Here is a 19,125-nt window from a genome sequence, read left to right as displayed (position 1 = left end):
ATACTCACGGCTAAATGGAATGTTCACACATCTTTTAATATTACTCCACATTTGAATCTACTTTGTAACCAAAATGAACTTAACGTTATCATCATTTCGCCGCTAGTAAAACAAAATTAGTGATTTTAAAGTGTCCTTTGACCTTATCTGGGATTTGGAAAGGAGTAGGAATGACAAAAATAAAACTGAGGCAACATCCTCGAATCGAAATACCAGCAAGACCACCAAACCCCAGCGAAGCAAATTATGACTCATAACGACGCTTCTGAGTTATCTCAGTTATTTCAATAACTACGTTATCTGGCAGTTATTAACCAACCACATCTATTAATACAGTGCCAAATGTACCCTCTGGAGTTGCATTTAGAGTGTGCTACAGTACCTCTGTCAGCTGTAAGAGCCATAGCTTATACCATGGCTAATACACGTAGCCATAATGTGGCCTCCTGAATACTTTTATGCCTGACCTTACCGCGCGACGTTTTATTTAAATCAAATTAAAAGCAGCGACAAAATGGCTTCCAGTACAGGACCTCAAATCAGTAGTACAATTAGTAGTGTGGGGCAATATTTTAACACCCACAAAAAATCACTTTATGAAGTTGAAAAGCAGAAAAACCATTACAAGGTACAGTATGCGTCACCAAATAGGTAGGTTAACTTAGTGCTTAAAAATATGTAACGTTAATTTAGGCCTAATTTAAGTAACTTACTGCGGACTGCAATGTTAGCCAACAAATCGGTGAAATATCCGTGAAACTCACTAGGCACAAACCTCATTAATCACTTGACATTTAATTTAGATGGGACCTTATCTATCTATTAAGATAGTTCAGATTTTCAGATCTAACTATAGCTAGCCTAGGTAACGTCAACTAGCTAACATAGTTAACTCTATTTATTAGCTCTATATTTTTGTTATGCGCAAACCACTAGAGAATTTCGATCTTGCAAGCGTTAAAGGTCTTGTTTCTTTGTCAGTTGAATTTTGTTCATAGATTGGTTTATGTGGCGAGGACCAGGGAAAATCCAACTCGTGAGGATAAACGAAGCGAAATTGTAGGTAATGGAAGTTAAATTACCGTAAGAAAGCAATCTATTCAGCTTTAAACACGTTAAGTGTCGAGGTAGCTAGCCTAGTGCACTTTTTTCATCTAGATAAAAGTTTTTGAAACAGCAGGTTTTAGACTTACTGATCTTCTGCTGCTGTAGGTATGATGCGTTGTGTGTTCAGAGATGCTCTTCTGCATACCACTGTTGTAATGTGTTGTCATTTGCGTTACTGTCACCATCCTGTCAGCTTTGACCAGTCTGACCATTCTCCTCTTACGTCTCTCATTAACAAGGCATTTTTTGTCTGCAGAACTGCTTCTCACTGGATGTTTTTTTAGTTTTTCGCACCATTCTCTGCAAAATCTAGAGACTGTTGTGCATGAAAATCCCAAGAGATCAGTAGTTTCTGTGATACTCAAACCACCCTGTTTGGGGCCAACAATCATTCCACAGTCAAAGTCACGTAGATCACATTTCTTCCCCAGTCTGACATTTGGTCTGAAAAACAGCTGAACCTCTTGACCATGTCTGCATTCTTTTTTGCAATGAGTTGCTGCCACATGTTTGGCTGATTAAATATTTGTATTAACTAGCTTGTGTACAAGTCTACCTAATAAAGTGGTCACTGAGTGTAAGTTTATCTTATGGTTTGCAAATGTATAAATATTAATGTAAGTAAAACATTCATTAGTAGCTAACAAATTAAATCTATTAACTAATGAAAAATAAATGTCATGCTTAATGTATTTGTACATGAATTAATTCATGTTAACAACTGCATTAGTTAATGCCAATTCATGTACCCTATTCTAAAGTGTGACCGAAACTTATAATCACTGAATGACCACTGAAGCTTTCTTTGGTTGTTAAATCACCCTGGGTTTCTCCAATGAATTTAATGGGCAACAAGCCCTTTTGCCCTCAACATGCACAGTAGAGACTTTCTCCAGTTACTTCCTAGGCTTCACCACCTGGCCCCACTTACCCTCTCCAGTTCCTATGTACACACTATAGGTACAATTGCAACCACACAGTAAAAATAATAATAAACACCTACTTGTTGTGCAATTGTTTATATAGTCATTATGCTGTATTATATACAACGATGAAGGAAGCAAGATGATTTGACTTTATGTTTTGTGGTCCTAGAATACTATGAGAAATTTCTCTCCACGTTCCTGAAGAATATGTTCATGGATGGAGTCACTGGTCTTCTGCTTTTGTACCACAACTGTGTCATTCATTTACTGGAGGTAATCAAATTTATTTTGTATTTTACATGTAGCAGTTTAGTTTGTCATAGCGATGAGAGCTGCTAACCTGTATAGCAATGCTCCAATCTTACGCGTGTTCCTTACTTTTTTATAGGATTACATTTAACACTGAGTGGTGAAAAAATGATGAATTACAAAAATATTGTATTCCCACTAGTCCACTGCAGAGGTTCAAACTGAAATTCTAAAAGATCTGGGTACAATGGAAAAAATCCCTGGGTAAGTTCCACACTGTATCTATGCAATCAAATATGTGTTACAGTATATATTTTTAAAAACTAATGGAACTAAACGTTCTTCCGGTCTTAAAACTTTACAGGAAACTTTTACTTAGAGTGAAGTAAATGTTTTTACTCCTTATAGTGTGAGATTTTTACAGATATTGCTGAAAGTATTAAAGCTTGATTCTTCTTTGATTTAGTGCTCTCCTGCGGGATATCAGGATTTTGGTCATCTCTCACTGCATAGAAAACCGCATGTTCCCCTCATGGAGGTACCGCTTCCTGAACCCGTGCCTACAGGATCCAGAACTGCAGTCACAGCCAGTAGAAGTACTGGTTCTAGATTCCCTCACTTTGGTATACCGTCTCGGTGTTCACCTGCTAAACCGCCCGGTCAGTATGTCGTTTCTGGAATTTAATCCCTGCCTATGTAGTCCCAAATCAGTCCATAAGAAAGGCCTTGAAAAATTCCAGGACCTGTCTTAATCCATGTTACCATCCTTTCAAGATGGGACAGTGTGATATAACCAATGGGCCAATGATGCAGGAAACATTCTGTAGATGGTGTAATGTTGTACTTTATAGTGGGAATGGCTGAGGCTCTGGTGTACTGTGCTCATTTGTGTCAATACTACACACCTTGTGGGCTTGTACACCCCCCCCCCCCCCCTATTTATTTGCATTATGATCAGGAATATATCATCAATTTATGTCTCCGAACAGCTCACAGATGGATTTTCATCATTCTGGACTGATTGGTTTCAGTTCGGTGATGTGTTTTTGTGTTCACTTCAGGAAAGTTTCACAGAAGAGGTTGAGGAGGAGCACGATCTCCTTGTGGATGAAGGTGTAGTGCTGCACCTCTGTCAGAATTCGGTGCTGCGTTCCCCTTACGCTTTCTTGAAGGCCTATGACCAGCCGATCAACATTCTTCCAGACTCTGGTAACTATGGATCAGCATCAGACTACCATGATAAGCTATTCTTTTGTTGCAATGCAAAGCTATTAAACAATAACTTTGTTCTCTTTTTAGAAATAGTGTGTCCAGCTCCACGACGCCTTTACTGGTAGCTTTGGAGTGAGTTCAAAAGGCATATTCATCACATTGCATTTTGAAGTGACCACAATGCAGATTTGGATGTTGCATTTCAGAACACAAGCACAGTAGTATATACGCTGACATTTAAAATCTAATGTTTAGATCCGGCTGTTTTCCAAAAGCAAGTGGTATGTATATATAAAGTGGCTTCAAGCATTTTAAAGAATGCCAAATGCAGAGGAGAGCTTTCTTTGGCAATGCATGCATTTTAGCCATTTACAGTAATGCAGAAAGCCGAGAGAATTTAAGTTGCATCTTGCTGTATCTTGTGGGATATCAAGCAGTCTGCAGTAACACAACACCTTACCGTGAAGAAAAATGACAAGTAGCTAAAATTAATAATCAAAAATAAAAATGAGTTCCCCAAGACAACTGACTCAGCTGTAGATTTTCAGAACGGTCACACAATATTTAAATGTGTAAATCACCATGAAAATGACATCAAACCATTCATCAGGAGAAGCTTCTGGCGGTCAATAAATACTGACAACATGAACTTGGCAACTGTATTTCAAAGGATTTTCTTTATTTTGAAAAGGAGTATTACCAAGCATTATACATTTTTGTAAATTTATATATTATTAGAAAGACTGCTGGGCTTAAATGCAGCATAAACAATTCTATGAATATCATTGTTCATTTTTGTGAGCCTTTACAAAAAGGTCTCATGTGCAGACCAAGGCAAGACAGCGAAGTGCACTTAATATAAATGTATAAGGCAGCAAGGAAAAGAGGATTTCAACAGGCAAAATATTTTTTGGAAGATGGCCATTAAGAGAACTGAGAAATGTACAAATAATCTTTGATGAGTCATCAAGGCAGCCAAGACTTGGTACCATTTTGGATCTGGTCACTGAGCACTGAGTACTGGCTTTATATAGAACAAAAGCCTAAGAGGCTTTGTAGCCTGAAGAATTTTTCACCACTTCACTGTTTTACAATTGTGTCTGTTAATTATATAAAAAAACAAAAACAGCTTAGTGGAACCAAGGAAAGACCTCAGTGAGGTGCCTGAAAATGTTAAGAGTGCGTCCCTTGGGTTTGAATTCTGCTAATGTGCAGTTTTCATGAATGCAATGGTTACTACTTTGATTCAGGAAGAACCAATCATGTCCTACATTTACCGTCATCTAACCAGTCACATTGTTGCCATGACAAGTGGGTTATTATCAAATGGCAATGAGGTTCTAGACGTAAGCATAACATCATCAATAACACTCCCAAGAGTCCATTTGTTCTTTGTATATCCCCTGTAAGCGATTATCAGCATGTACCGCTACTTACAATATAGTGGTATCAATAACCCACATGGTGCAAGAAACAAAAAAAGGATTAACACTTCAGTCACAGGGAATGTGTCCATGGAAATAAATAGATTAAATGAGCAGAGGACAGGCGTAAACTGTATGAACTGACAACTGGAAACCTGCAGTCACCAGTTACACTTACAGCAATACGGTTTTTGGTTTCTACTTTCACAACCCTCCTTCTCCTGTACTTACATTGTTTTAAAATATTAGCTACATCAAGAGGTCATATGCTTAGCAAAAAAATAAATGCATCCCAAAAATGGAAAAGGTACAATAAAGGCCACCTTACTTCAATGAAACGAAAAAGCCATTTTTTTCTGTCCAAAACATACAAGCCAATGTCAACAGAACCACCCCAGATGAAGCGGTCCCATTCATACACTTGATCAGTTTGATTTCCAAACTTCATATTGCATAAATTCATTGCCCAGTATAACCAGCAGCTTTTGTAAAGCCTCCTCAGAGCTGCAGAATGAGGATTCCCGGCTGCTGTGGCCTTTTGATTGTCTGGTGCTCTCGCTGCAGGAATGTAGCACACAGTGGAAATGTGGCGGTGGCTTCAGGTACGTGTGGGTATGGGGGACAGAGCAGCGGGGTACATGATTGGCTGTTTGGGAGGCTTTGGAGAGAGTGGCATCTCAGAAGCAGGGGCAGGTGTTCCTTACAGGGCGGTACTCTCTGAGTCCAGATCTGTGTCCTTGGGTGGGGTGATGGAAGACTCCTGGCTGGCAGGGCCTGTGGCCTGCTGCTCCGCAGCAAGCTCTGGGATCAAGGCACGACTCAGCCTTTTCAGAGCCACAGTGGAATCTGCACAGGCACAAGAGCCAAAATGGCAGGTTAATCTACACATCACCTCAGCAATGATCTTTTCCTGCACAGCTGGGTTATGGCAGAAACTTCACCTGATAACAATAGTCCTGCTCTCTATGGTTAAGTAAACAATTTGATATAGCCTACATTCTCATAGTAACAACTCTTACAATAAATATAACTTTTATTGGAGTGGTTTTATGTGGAAATTAATTCTTACATAAACATCCAGGTTTTTGAGGTGCTTTACAATTTGGGCACCTTTTTCAAGTTGTAAGCTTCCTAACATCGAAATTAGTATTCTGCACATGAATGTGAAAAAGTCCCCACCACAGCTTACCTGATGATGAATATTCACACAATCACCCCAACTTTTGTCTCACTAAGTTCAACACTAGTACACTTTGTTTAAATGTTTGAACAATACAACTTTTGTAAAATAGTACTTGTATGTCCTAAAGAGTCATTGAGAGTTGTTAGGTATTCATAGCATTTGAAACCCCGGACATGACTGATTATAGACTTAATATCCCATGCGTGTTAGTACTGGTAGACACTGGCAAGCAGGGTTAGCGCACATGCACACATTAATAGGCAGAAGAGCGGTTTGCTATTCATTAGCTATTGGCCAATCATATGCCACATGTTCTTACCCTTGCCTGCATCACAGCTCTTAAGCAGAATGGCATGTCAAACATCTGCAATATTTAATATTTAAACTGTAAACTGTAAATTCACAGCATATACTGAAGCTGATGTATATGCTCTTTGTATCAGCTGTCTCAAATGATTACAGTAAAATGCAGGCAAAACTAAATAAAAAATATAAACAGGCTATAGTTTATAGTGGTATAGTTTATATATAGTTTATAGTTGTATAGTGTATGAAATTACAAAGAATCATACTTGGTCTTAAATATGTGCGAGTTATGATTCTGTGAAAAAATTACCACAATAACTCCACAGTGCACAATGGGTATATGGTTTTCACCCCCCTGGACTTTTTCCAGATTTTAATATAATTAATATATGTTATCACAGCAGATTTTATTTGTGTGTTTTTTTGTGGCTTTTTTTTTTTGGCCACTGATCAACAGAAAAAAGAAAAATCCTTCACATTGATAAATTAATTAGATATAAAATATAACTGCATAAGTATTCAGCATTCAGTATTTATTATTACAGTCAGGTCCATAAATATTTGGACATTGACAAAGTCATTGTTATTTTAGCTGTCTAGCACAGGATATTGGAGTTAAACAGACTTGCATCTAAATCGGGTGAACGTTGTAGGAATTACAGCCTTTTTAAAAAAATCTTTACAGGCTCAGAAATGAACAATCATAGATTCAATTGTCTTTTTTTTAAATATTTGGTTGCTTATGCTTTGCATGCCATGACTTCCTGATATCTGTGACCTGTCAGCATCATCCGAGTTTGGATATCTTATTTTCAGGTTGTCCTACAAGCAATGCCAAAACGTCTTTGCACTTGAATGGGAATTGGAGGGTGGGACTAGATTCAGCTGTAAATTATGCTGATACAGTATAGAACACATTTATTGGCTAAATGGCTTTAAGTCATCAAGGGTCCAATGTATCAAATGAGCCTCAAACCATCATGCTGTTGTCAGATATGCAGCAGATATGGATGGATCACTTCAAGGGTCGTTTCTCCTGAATTATTTATCCATTGGGTTCACTAGGACAATTATTCAGGAGAAACAAACCTTGACATGTTCCATCGACTGCATATCTGGCGGCAGCATGATGGTTTGAGGCTCTTTTGTGCCTCAATAATTATGCAATTCAATGATGCTGTTTTATAATTTATTTGGATATTTGTGTGGAAATTTTTTTAACTCTGATAACTTGTTTTCCTGTTTATTATGTGCCAAGAAAAGCAGAATTAAAACCACTGTGTCGATGACAAGTCCAATGGGGGTGAATACTTATTATGCCTGCTGCATGCTATTGGGAATACTTCTTTGGAACAGTATGCATCAGTATCTTATAATTAAATGAAAATAATGGAGCAGTTGATTAAATGATGTGGCATTTTAAATTAAAGCATTTCTTCATGCAGATTACTGGAGCTGAGAGCAGCGCCCCTGTGTCAGAAATGTGTCATCAATATACACTTCAGAATACATTAATGGCCAAAGCACACTGGACACAAGTGGGGGGTAAGGAGAATGCTGAAAACCTTTTCATTTCAGTAAGAAATTCTAATTAATTGCTTTTCTATTGAAAAACACAACTAGAACGTCAGACTGAACATAAGCTGAAGTCTATTCCTGAGTGTTAAGACTAGTGGTAGTAATCATTCATTTTCCTGTTCACACAACAAACAGCACATACTCTTCAACATGCTGCCAATAACTACAGTTTCCAAAAGACATTTGCAGTTAAACTAGCACATTGAAAGACAGCTTTTAGCAAAATGCAGCAATGCGGGAGCTATGCAAGTGAACAGCTGTGCAATAAAGTTGCTAAATTATGAAGCCATTAATGGACATTTCTAAACATGAATAGCATAAAAAGGTGAGGGAACTGACATCTGAGACATTTCCTTTACTCCTTCTGTTTCACAGAACACCTTTTTGAAATTTACAACAAATATCCTGTGAGGATGAGAAAATTAATGTACTTATTAAATGGATGTAATGAGTTAGGGGTTGCAAAATACTTTATGAAGATAAACTGACCAATTTATTATGAAAGCAAATGTAAAATAGAAAACCAATTTGATCATAATTTTCAATTAACAATTTACAAATGTAATTTGCAAGCCCTAATAATTGTTGGCAAAAGGTTTTGGAGATTAAATGGAAAGCTATGGATGACGTAAACTGGTAAATGTACCAGCAGGAAAAATACCACAAGCATGTCTACCATAATGAATTTGCGGCAAATGCAAATAAAAATGACAAAGCTGAGGGCAGATGCTGAAAACGCAAATATCCTTTAACTACAAACCTTCCACACTGAAAGTTCCTCAACCTGTGAAGGTATTGTAACAGAAACTACTATTAGTGCTTAAGTACTAACAAACCACAGTATTATAGGAGCAATACAGAGCACAAAGAGCAGAACCAGGGACAAGAGGGCTGAAAACCCTAGAGGGAAGTACAGTTCCAAGTGCTAGAAATGACCACATAAAACTTGAACCGTGTAGATTAATCTGATGAACAAACTAACCAAGAAGCAACAATAGAACTATTTCAGCAAATACAAGAATAATTCCATTACTATTACTAACAATAATTATTACTATTATAATAATAAATAATACATCTGTTTACACTGCAGTACACCAGGTTAAATTTCCTCTTGATGATGGATTTGTCCATTAAGAGAGGGCAATTGATACGATAGGCCATGCTACACATAATGTTTGTGTAATATGAAAACGGAGGCACAGGATTGGCCCACTAACTCACCAGTGATGACCTTTGAGGCGGAGCCGGAGATGCCGTTGGTGCTGTCGTTGCTGGGGGCAGGGGGCTGAGGGGGCGGGGGCACACTAGGCCGGTTCCTGGGTTTGGGGACGGGCCGCGGGCGCGGCAGGGAGCCGGACTGGAACGGCGGGAAGGCTGTGACGCAGGGGCTGTCGGGGGGAGCGGCGGATGGAGGGGGGGTGTCGGGCGGGGTCGGGGTGCTGGGGGGAGACTGCTCCGCTCCGCCCTCCCCTGCGGCCTGACTCATGGCTTTGGTGTGGGGCGGGGGGGTGACCTGGGAGGGAGGCTGGGGGGGAGGGTGGCTGGGGGCCTGGATCGGCGGCTGGTTGCTGGAATGGCGGCGGGGCGTGGCGGAGGGCTGAGGCCCGGGGCTCTGGTTGGTAGGGGAGTGGCCGGAGGAAGGTTTGGGAGGCTGCACTGAAGGCTGACTGGCTGCTGAAGATGAGTGTGTCTGACCACTGTGTGGTCCTGGAGGGAGGTTCACTGGTTTAGGTGGAGCAGGAGCAGGCTTCTTGGTACCTACACACAAAGAACAAAAAAGTAAATTGGGGGTCTACCAAACCAAAACTACATTTTAAAAGCGGTTTACTTTTCTTTAACTAGCCCATTACATCATTCAAATTCATCATTTTTGGTACTCTTTTAATCACCGGTAAATGACTAAATATATTTTTATTTAACCCTCTCAGAGTTGCAAGCCCAATATGAAGGCTTTGGTTGAGAATTTTGTAGGATTTTAATAGGGACTCAAAACCATAGTATTGCAGTCATTCTGATTGGTTGAAAAGGTATAAGGTCAAGATTTTACAGTTGTTAGGCTTGAGTGCCATATGGGACTGAAAGGGTTAATGCAATTAGACATTATTTAAAATAAATAAATACATTTTAAAAAACAATGGGGGAGGGGGGGCATGCACAACAAAGTAGCATTAAATGTGGGGTGTACTCAAAGCTTCACCATATTGTGTGTATTCACAAGACACCATGTTCTCACCTTTGCGCATCATGTGGGGACTGGGGCCCATTGAGCCAGCCTGCGGGGCCACCACGCCCAGCTGCCCGGGGCCAGGGGCTGCACTGGGGGCGCCCGGCTGCACTCCTGCCCCTCCGTTCCTCTGAGGAGGCGGCGTGGAGCCAGGGTCACGAGGCTTCAGCGAGCTAAAGGTACACACAGTTTATCAACTCGAAAATCACTTCAAAATCTAAAGACATGGAAAACCTGCGCCGGTTCCATTCATAAAACGCTATGGCTTTCAGGCAAACAACTTTTCACTCGACTGAAAACTCCTCAGCTTTCAAATACACACTTAATTGCTGATCTCACTCATATAAACATTATGTATATTGTTATTAAAGGGTAAGGTATTAAAATGTTAAAGTATTAATGTTTCCATTAGCTTTTTAGTAAATGCCTGCTTTTCCAGAGGAAGGTCCTAATACCAGTAAGATGGGTATTTGTCATTCGCAGTCAATGCTCCATTTCTAATACTTGTGCATTTTCGGTTTTAAATAAACTACACTAATGAGCGACTAAGACCAAGAGTTTTGTTTCTACAGATGTATACCATGTGTATTTTTCCATCTGGCTATTATAAGAAAACTACAAATTTCACAAGACAGAGGTAAGACGTGATGCAAGATGTTCTCGTGGCTATCAAAACATGTAGCAGCGCGTTTCTGGCGAGGCTATGAATGGTACACGAGACTTTGTCTTACATCTACTAAAACTACAGAGAACTGAGAAAGGAGACGGTCTCATGCTGGAGCAACTGCAAGAGGCCTCATTTACAAAGTAAAGAAAATAAAATGAAAGAAATGTAGGATAAGTGCCCAGACACAACAGTGACTCAGCATTAGGGGGTGACCGCGAACTAGGCCTCAAACAGCAACATGAAAGGCAAGCACAGCTGCTGGAACTGACAGGCGAGCAATAAAAAGCATCACGTCTCAAATGTGGCGGAACACTGGCCATGCACTGAGGACCTCATCACAAGCATTTTATGGATTCCTCAGCACTGTCTCATCACAGAATACATTAGGCAGGCTAAACCAAAACTACATTTTAAAAGCAGCAAAACACAAATTTGTAATTTTGGATCATTTTAAGGCCACTACTGAATGGAAAAAGACTATTTTTTTTGCCAATTTGTTTGAATAAGTCTAAAACCTGACGGGGGCATTAGCAGTGGAAAGGAACACAAAAGAAGCTGGTGGGTGTGACAATGCTGCATGCTGCATGGTGTGCCAATGCTGCGTGGTGATGCTGCGTGGCGTGGTGATGCTGTGTGGTGTGACGTTGCTGCATGATGTGATGCTGCGTGATGATGCGGCGTGGTGTGGTGATGCTGCATGATGTGATGCTACGTGATGATGCGGCGTGGTGTGACGATGGTGTGTAGTGATGCAGCGTGGTGTGCCAATGCTGCGTGGCGATGCTACGTGGTAGTGATGCTGCTGCATGGAGTGACGATGCTGCATGATGTGGTGATGCTGCTGCATGGTGTGGTGATGCTGTGTGGTGTGACGATGGTGCGTGGTGGTGATGCTGCGTGGTGTGACGATGGTGCGTGGTGGTGATGCTGCGTGGTGATGATGCTGCTGCGGTGTGACGATGGTGCGTGGTGGTGATGCTGCGTGGTGGTGATGCTGCGGTGTGGTGATGCTACGTGGTGTGACCATGGTGCATGGTGATGCTGCATGATACAATGCTGCATGTGGTGATCCTGCGTGGCGTGGTGATGCTGCATGTGGAAATGCTGCGTGGTGTGGAGATGCTGCATGATACGATGCTGCATGTGGTGATGCCGCGTGGTGTGGTGATGCTGCATGATACGATGCTGCATGTGGTGATGCCGCGTGGTGTGGTGATGCCGCGTAGTGTGGTGATGCTGCATGGTGGTGATGCTGCGTGGTGGTGATGCTGCGTGGTGGTGATGCTGCGTGGTGGTGATGCTGCGTGGTGTGGTGATGCTGCATGGTGATGCTGCATGGTGATGCTGCATGGTGATGCTGCATGGTGTGGTGATGCTGCATGATACGATGCTGCATGTGGTGATGCCGCGTGGTGTGGTGATGCTGCATGGTGGTGATGCCGCATGGTGGTGATGCTGCGTGGTGTGGTGATGCTGCATGGTTATGCTGCATGGTGCCAGGAGCCTCCGTGCAGCCCTTACCTGTTCTCCTCAGAGTGCTGGCCTAGAAGCAGCTGCACAGCCGCTGGAGCTGAGGCCAGAGCAGCGCTGGGCTGAGCAGCCTCAGGGCTGAAGCCCGCGGGCTGGGCCTGCTGCGGGGGCTGAAGCTCGGTACCGCACTGTACCAGCACAGCCCCCCCGGCCTCCACCGGGGGCAGGGGGGGCTGGAAGGCGGGCGAAGCATGCTGCTTTCTATTTAGAGTGCCGGCTCTACGAGGGGTGTGCTCCGACAATTTGTTAGCAGGGCTGGAGAGAGGAGATAGTGAAGACACGAGTGCCACAGTGAAACACCAGGACAGAGACACACCAGGCCTCCAGGTAAGCAGCGAACGTGTATTACTTTACACCAAGGGAAGAGGAGGGGGTGTTAAACTCACATTACCAGGTTCAGAATTATACTTGAGCACTGAAAGTGAGTTTCTTTGGACCTTCACAGCTCTTGAATTACAGACCAGTATAACAGAAGAGGACAATGAAGATCCTGCACTGTTCAGAGCAGTGCGATTACAAATTTTTAGATTTGCTACATTATATCTAGCAGCTAAATACACTCACCGAGCACTTTATGAGGTATTTATTAGACTATCCTCTTAGAGTTATGATGCGTTGTGTGTTCAGAGATGCTCTTCTGCATACCACTGTAATTATTTACGTTACTGTCACCTTCCCGTCATCTTTGACCAGTCTGGCCATTATCCTCTAACGTCTTTCATTATCAAGGTGTTTCTGTCTGCAGAACTGCTGCTCACTGGATTTTTTTGTTTTTTGTACCATTCTCCAACTCTAGAGACTAGTGTGCGTGAAAATCCCAGGAGATCAGCAGTTTCTAAAATACTTAAACCTGCCACCAACAATCCTTCCACAGTCAAAGTCACTTAGATGACATTTTTTCCTCGTTCTGATGGTTGATGTGAACATTAACTGAAGCTCCTGACCCATACAGCTACATGATTGTATGCATTGCACTGCTGCCACATGATTGGCTAATTAGATAATTGCATGAATATGTAGGTGTAATAAAGTAAAAATGTTCCTAATAAAGTGCTCGGTGAGTTTGAAAGCAAGATTAATTTTTAAATACCCAAAGCAGTTTGTGGCTCTTAACCACTGAATCAGATGTAGAGATGTAACAAAAACGTAGCAGCAATGATATAAACTGAGTAAACATTAAAGCTATGAAGACTAAGCCAGTCTTTCACATGCACCAATTGAGTAGAAATGGTGACAGACAATATGAATTTCTTTCCAGAGAGCTGTGCCCTGAATATTTGACTGGCTGCTTGTAAATGCAGGAACATAATGGGCTGATGGGAATTCAGGACTTCTACACAAGACCAATGTCACTAGCTATTGATTGAGCTTGGGAAACCGGAGGCCTCGAGGCCCGTCCTCCAGGTGAGAGGTGCCAGTGCTCCGGGTTTAGACCGACTGTGCGTGCGTGAAGGACCCCACAGTGAAAAAACAAACAGTGAACGGGGGAAGCTTGTCAACAAGCTGAACCCACAAACACAAATGTGAGCGAGTAACACATGGGTCTGCTCATAGATTACCCTTCAGGTTAGTAAGGTTAATCATTCTTCTTTAGTAGCCATCAGTGACCATGAGTAAAAAAAAAAGTACTTTATTGATTACATTGCCATTGTTCATACATAAAAGAAAAAAGAATAAAGGGAGAATATGGATTCTTAACAAAAAATTAATTCAATTAAAAGCACGGGCTATTCGGCTTCATTTACGCCAACTGTGATGGATTCGTCAGACACGACATACAGAGCAGACAGAGGGTTGGACTTTGAATCCTGCCTTTGGATACCCCTGGGGTGGGATGGATACCTGTCTTTGCGAGGACCGTCGCCCTCCGGCACCACCATGCTGCCTGGCCGCTTTCTCTCTATGGTGCCCGAGTCAAAGTCAGGGGTGCTCAGATGGTTGGTGTGGTTCGCGAGAGGGGTGGGCATAGCGAACATGCCCGACACGTTGAACTCCACATCTGCAGGGAGACACGCGGGGCGTTACGGCGGAAGTGATGCTGTCAGTTTGAGATCATTTTATTTATTTTGAATCATCCCCACAGTTTCAGACGTTTTCATTTAAATGGAAGATTTCTGATGAATTTCTATTTCTGCAGTCCTACAGGACTCTGATGGCAGATTTAGTAGAGTAAATGAGCCAAGAGTTAAATTGCCTTGGAAACAGATCAGCTACCAAGATGGTAAACAGCACTCAGTAATTATCTTCTGTCACAGTCCAAGTTCAGTGTTATGTTCATGAATCCCCCAAAAAATACTGCTTTGCAACAGAATAATGGAGTCAGACAGGATGTCCTTACCACTGCTCACAGAGAAAATTGTGAGCGCTCGCATACCATATGCATAAATCATCCGCATTATTCCAGACACAACAGAGTTCTCTCCATTTGTATATTACATATAAAATCTTGGAATTGATGCTTTCCCACCAAACTGAGAACTGCTTTTGTGGTCCATGAACAGAAAAATCTCATCTGTGTGGATGAACAGAAAGGCAAAACAGCCACATATGCAACAGAGAAGCAGCACTAGTGCCTATTCCCAGTGAAAGGGAGGCTAGGTGTTAGTCAGACTGTACCCTCAGGGAAGAACCAGTCAGCATGCTGGATGATGGGTTCGATAATGGTCACCACGTGCACAGAGGTAGCGGCAGCCATCTCAGCCAGGCTCCTAGCACAAAAAGAACGCCAGATATTATATACATTTTTCCACTCACAAATCACAACTTGCAGAGTACATGGTAATAACCAAGAGAATCTATTGCCAGTGCATTAATGAACCACATCAGGTTCTAAAAAGCATGAAATGAATCCACAGTGTATCCAAAGAGAACCTGCAATAGGTAGCAAGGGAATTCTCCCCAGTGAACCCCTCACCCTTCAGTTTTGGCCCACAACAGATTGGGTCCCAAAACAATGGCAATGTTGCTGGGGGTCATCTTATTGACTTCACTGTCCTGGGCAAGCTTGGCCAGGAATTTCACCAAATACCTGTAACACAGGGCCAGAAACAATTACATTTCAAAGGATACTTTCACATGAAATGGAATATGCTATACTGTACCAGATTCTGCAAAATACATTAGTAGAAAAGGAAGCTCACAACAGCAGTGACAAACAATATTGCGGGGATCACAGAGTGATATTTTCCAGCTGCATGATTGTTAGGAACACTGACAGAGAATCAAAATCCATCCAAATTCACAAGACTCCATGTTCAAAATGGTTATTTACAGAGCGTTATCGTTCATCAGTGTGGATGCTCACACCGTTATAGTTATAGTTCATAGTTAGTTCTCGGTGTGGATGGGCCTCCACACAGGGTGCTACTGTGAGCTCCAGGGCACTTTATCATGAGACTGAGGCCAGGCGGTACACCAACCTGAAGTTTGCCTTATTGTTCTTTGGCAATTGGTCACATGTCACCCACAATGCCTGCAGCCTTTTGTCTTGGTCAGGCACACTGCGGATGAAAAAAAACAACAAAAAAAAACAGATCAATGACAACACTCACTCAGACGGCTGAAAGACCAGTGAAATTCACTGAGTAGTTTGTGCTGCTGACAAATTTGTTTTAAGTGTGCTATAAAGGCAACCCTCATTTCAGGGATTCTCAATCTTACTTGGATGCGTGTATCCACTCCTCATACAGCTGGAAGGTCATTAAAGGCTCTGGCAATTCTCTCAAATAGGACTTCAGGGCACCTGGCCAGGGAAAAGAGCAGCATTTTAGAACAGAAAGACATGCGTGTTCAGAGCAGCATTCAGACAGAGGGGAATGAACAGGAGAAACCAGGATTCAGTCACCCGGCCACTTTCCAGACTGCTCACCATTCAGAAGGCAAACCCCTGAAGCACAGTTAGTCTTTGTGACATGACCTTCACTGTAAACTGCCAAATAGCCTTAACTGACCGCAAGTACACCTGGGGGCCATTTCCTGATGATGTCATGATTGAATGCCTGTGTTAATTACATCATTATGTATATTGCAAATTTGCAATGGACGTGTTGCCAAACACTCTTACTCGACCACTGAATATCAAATGCAAAACCTCTAGGGTATGCTGGTTGTTCATTTGTTATAGTCCTGTAGTAATGTATGCTCTCTAATCTCAATACATCTCATTATGCATTCAACTATTTCAGGAGTACTCCTGCTAAAATGCTGCTAGTAAAACCATAGCACACCTCGGTGGTAAATGTAGAGCTGTAGTGAAATGATAAGCATCTCTATGCAGGTTTGTAACACCATGGAGCTGAGCCCAGTGCACTTCACTGCTGCCAACATGACTTTAAAATGATGACGCGAGCAACAACAGCACCAAGCTCATTTACAGACAGTCTGTGGTAAACAGGAAGAAGGCTGTACCAGCCACAGCGTGAGGGTCAGAGTAGAACTCCTCCAACTGGGAGGTGGAGCAGTCCAGCGCCGCCTTCAGCTTCTTCAGCTTGGAGGCCCCTGCTGCAATCCTGAACAGGCCCTGAGACAGACAGACAGACAGACAGACACAAACAAAGACACAGACATGGGTCACGCATGCCACACCACTCAACCCACAAACTGAACCTGCGTCTAGTTTCAGTAGTATTTTAATACCCGACAAGACCTGTGGCTTTTTTATTTTCGCATTATTGAGGGTAAAGAAGGGAAGTAGTACAGAGCAAGTAAAAGCGAAACAGCAGAATGCACCCAGTGCTCAGTCAGCCGATGGCACCCGCTTTTAGCATCGAGCAGAACACCATCACGCAGACGGCGGTTTCAGGTTCCTCTCGTACAAATACCCCAAGACCACAGAAATGAACACTACGGGCCCACATGAAAATGCCGCAATTCCGGAAGATGTGGCGATGCATATGCCATGGTTGGTTTGCAGAATGCAGGAGCACATTGTCCTGAACTAGAATGGATTTTCATTTTCAACAGACACCTTTGGATAAATAAATTAAATTCAGTTATTTTGCCCCTTAATATTCGCAGCTGATCAATCAATTAGACCCACTCTAAGAAGCCAAGACTCCAATTCAATGGATCATTCAGAATCGGTCTCAAAGCGAAGATAGTTTCTGGGCTTTCTCCAGGAATAAGCTTATCTTGGATTTGTTGCAGTACAAAGACGGAAACATCTGACAAAGGACAAACAGGTTGAAGCACTGTCCGTCTCACTCATTTTAATAAATATCACCAGGAAGAATTTACAGCAGTTTGCGGGTATCATTTCTTTCCTTTGCGTTTTTCTTATTTACCTAGCACCTGCGCAAAATACCTGCGGATGTGCTCCTGCTTCTATTATACTAGCCGTACAAATACACCGTCAGAGCATAAACTGACCATTTCTCTGACCCCGTGCCTGAGACATTGTTGAAGATTTCTGATTTTTTATCAGCGGTCCTACGGGACTCTGATAGCAGAGAGACAGACTGCTGGGTTAGGGTGTGTGAGACGTGTCTGGTGTCAGGGGGAGCGCGTCCGGCTGTGTCCCACCTCCTCCTTCATGCCGGTCTCCAGCAGCATCATCACGCACGCCTCCATGGGCAGAGCGATCTCCCGCCCGCTCCTCTTCAGGTGCTCCTCCAGCGCCGTCCCGAACGCAGGCTTTTCAGTCCAGCTGTCTGCAGGGGTAGAGGTCAGGAAGGGCCGTTAGCCCAGAACAGCAGGGCAGAGCAGTGGACACGGAAATCACAAGAGTATGGCTAAATTAGGCTACATAGGCTACATATTGAAATGATAAACTGCTGCAGTGGGAAGGCATGTTCGGTGACCGGGTCAGCTCTTACAGTAGAATAAACAGAAGGTTGAAGCATGTGTGTGTGTGTGTGTGTGTGTGTATTATTTTAAAAGGGGGGGCGGGGGTGGGCTGAGGGGCCAGGTGGGAAAGATCAGAGAGTTGTGAGTCATACGCTGGAGAAACAGGACAGTCTCCTCAACGCCACAAATGAACAACAGTGCAGAAAAAGATGCATTTCCAGTGGGAGTTTTCCTGTTTGTAAAAACTGGAAAAACTCAAAGCAGCCTCAGTCCTCAAAAGAGTGAAGAAAGAGCAAAGATTCAGAAATCTGAAAGAGCACTGCTGACTGCACTGAGAAAAGACTGCTAAGGGTGATTTCTCAATGCAGTAGAGCAAAGATTAAACCAAACACTTTCAATAATAGCCCTTCGGTGTGTAGAGGCCTGTAGCTCTGCTGTTCACATAGTAAGGGCAGGAGAAACACCCTTTTCCTCATAACAAGCCCGTCTCCACACATCTAATCCACTTAACTGAGGCAGAACAGAAATAGATGACCTTTGAGTCAATACAAACTTAATGTGTTCTTGCCAGTTATTAAATCATGAATCAACCTTATCAGGAACTATGGAAAACAAGGACTGTAATTAATACAATACACAGCGTGACATCAGAATACACTTCCTGCCAGAAACTACCGACAACAGTGAATATGACCCTTGCATTACACCTAGCAAACAGAACGCAATTACTACTTGCATCATAGACTCAATATCCACTTTCATTTGAAGAAGAAATGACAGCCACACAACCTGAAGTACTGATGTACACAGGATGCACCATAACCTGGGAGATATTGCATAAATCTAAAGCAGCACCTCACCCAACAACTTCACACCATCTATTCAACAGAAATGCCATCAAACATCAATGTACATATAATAACATTGCAATC

At 42.4% G+C, this 19,125-nt stretch overlaps 1 protein-coding gene across 3 annotated transcripts in view; it reads right to left on the bottom strand.

The window, feature by feature from the left end:
- Positions 1 to 4,152: 4,152 nt before the first annotated feature.
- Positions 4,153 to 19,125, bottom strand: part of arhgap17a (Rho GTPase activating protein 17a) — a 40,965-nt gene continuing 25,992 nt past the window's right edge. Inside the window, exons 10-21 of one of the 3 annotated variants that reach the window (XM_061228614.1) lie at positions 17,930 to 18,057; positions 16,817 to 16,928; positions 16,070 to 16,151; positions 15,829 to 15,909; positions 15,324 to 15,437; positions 15,026 to 15,117; positions 14,252 to 14,408; positions 12,401 to 12,664; positions 10,222 to 10,385; positions 9,210 to 9,746; positions 8,746 to 8,769; positions 5,630 to 5,764 (exon numbers count right to left, since the gene is read on the bottom strand). In XM_061228614.1, coding sequence (XP_061084598.1) covers positions 8,765 to 8,769; positions 9,210 to 9,746; positions 10,222 to 10,385; positions 12,401 to 12,664; positions 14,252 to 14,408; positions 15,026 to 15,117; positions 15,324 to 15,437; positions 15,829 to 15,909; positions 16,070 to 16,151; positions 16,817 to 16,928; positions 17,930 to 18,057 — 1,736 coding nt within the window. In that variant the 3' untranslated portion in view covers positions 5,630 to 5,764; positions 8,746 to 8,764. Of the gene's footprint in view, positions 5,765 to 8,745; positions 8,770 to 9,209; positions 9,747 to 10,221; positions 10,386 to 12,400; positions 12,665 to 14,251; positions 14,409 to 15,025; positions 15,118 to 15,323; positions 15,438 to 15,828; positions 15,910 to 16,069; positions 16,152 to 16,816; positions 16,929 to 17,929; positions 18,058 to 19,125 lie in introns of all 3 variants that reach the window. The other 2 variants (XM_061228606.1, XM_061228623.1) reach the window with 2 other exon arrangements.

Source organism: Conger conger, chromosome 2, assembly GCF_963514075.1.
Source record: "Conger conger chromosome 2, fConCon1.1, whole genome shotgun sequence".
Classification (NCBI taxonomy): domain Eukaryota; kingdom Metazoa; phylum Chordata; class Actinopteri; order Anguilliformes; family Congridae; genus Conger; species Conger conger.
The sequence above is the reverse complement of the archived record's forward strand: the minus strand, read 5'-3'. Positions and strand labels throughout refer to the sequence as shown.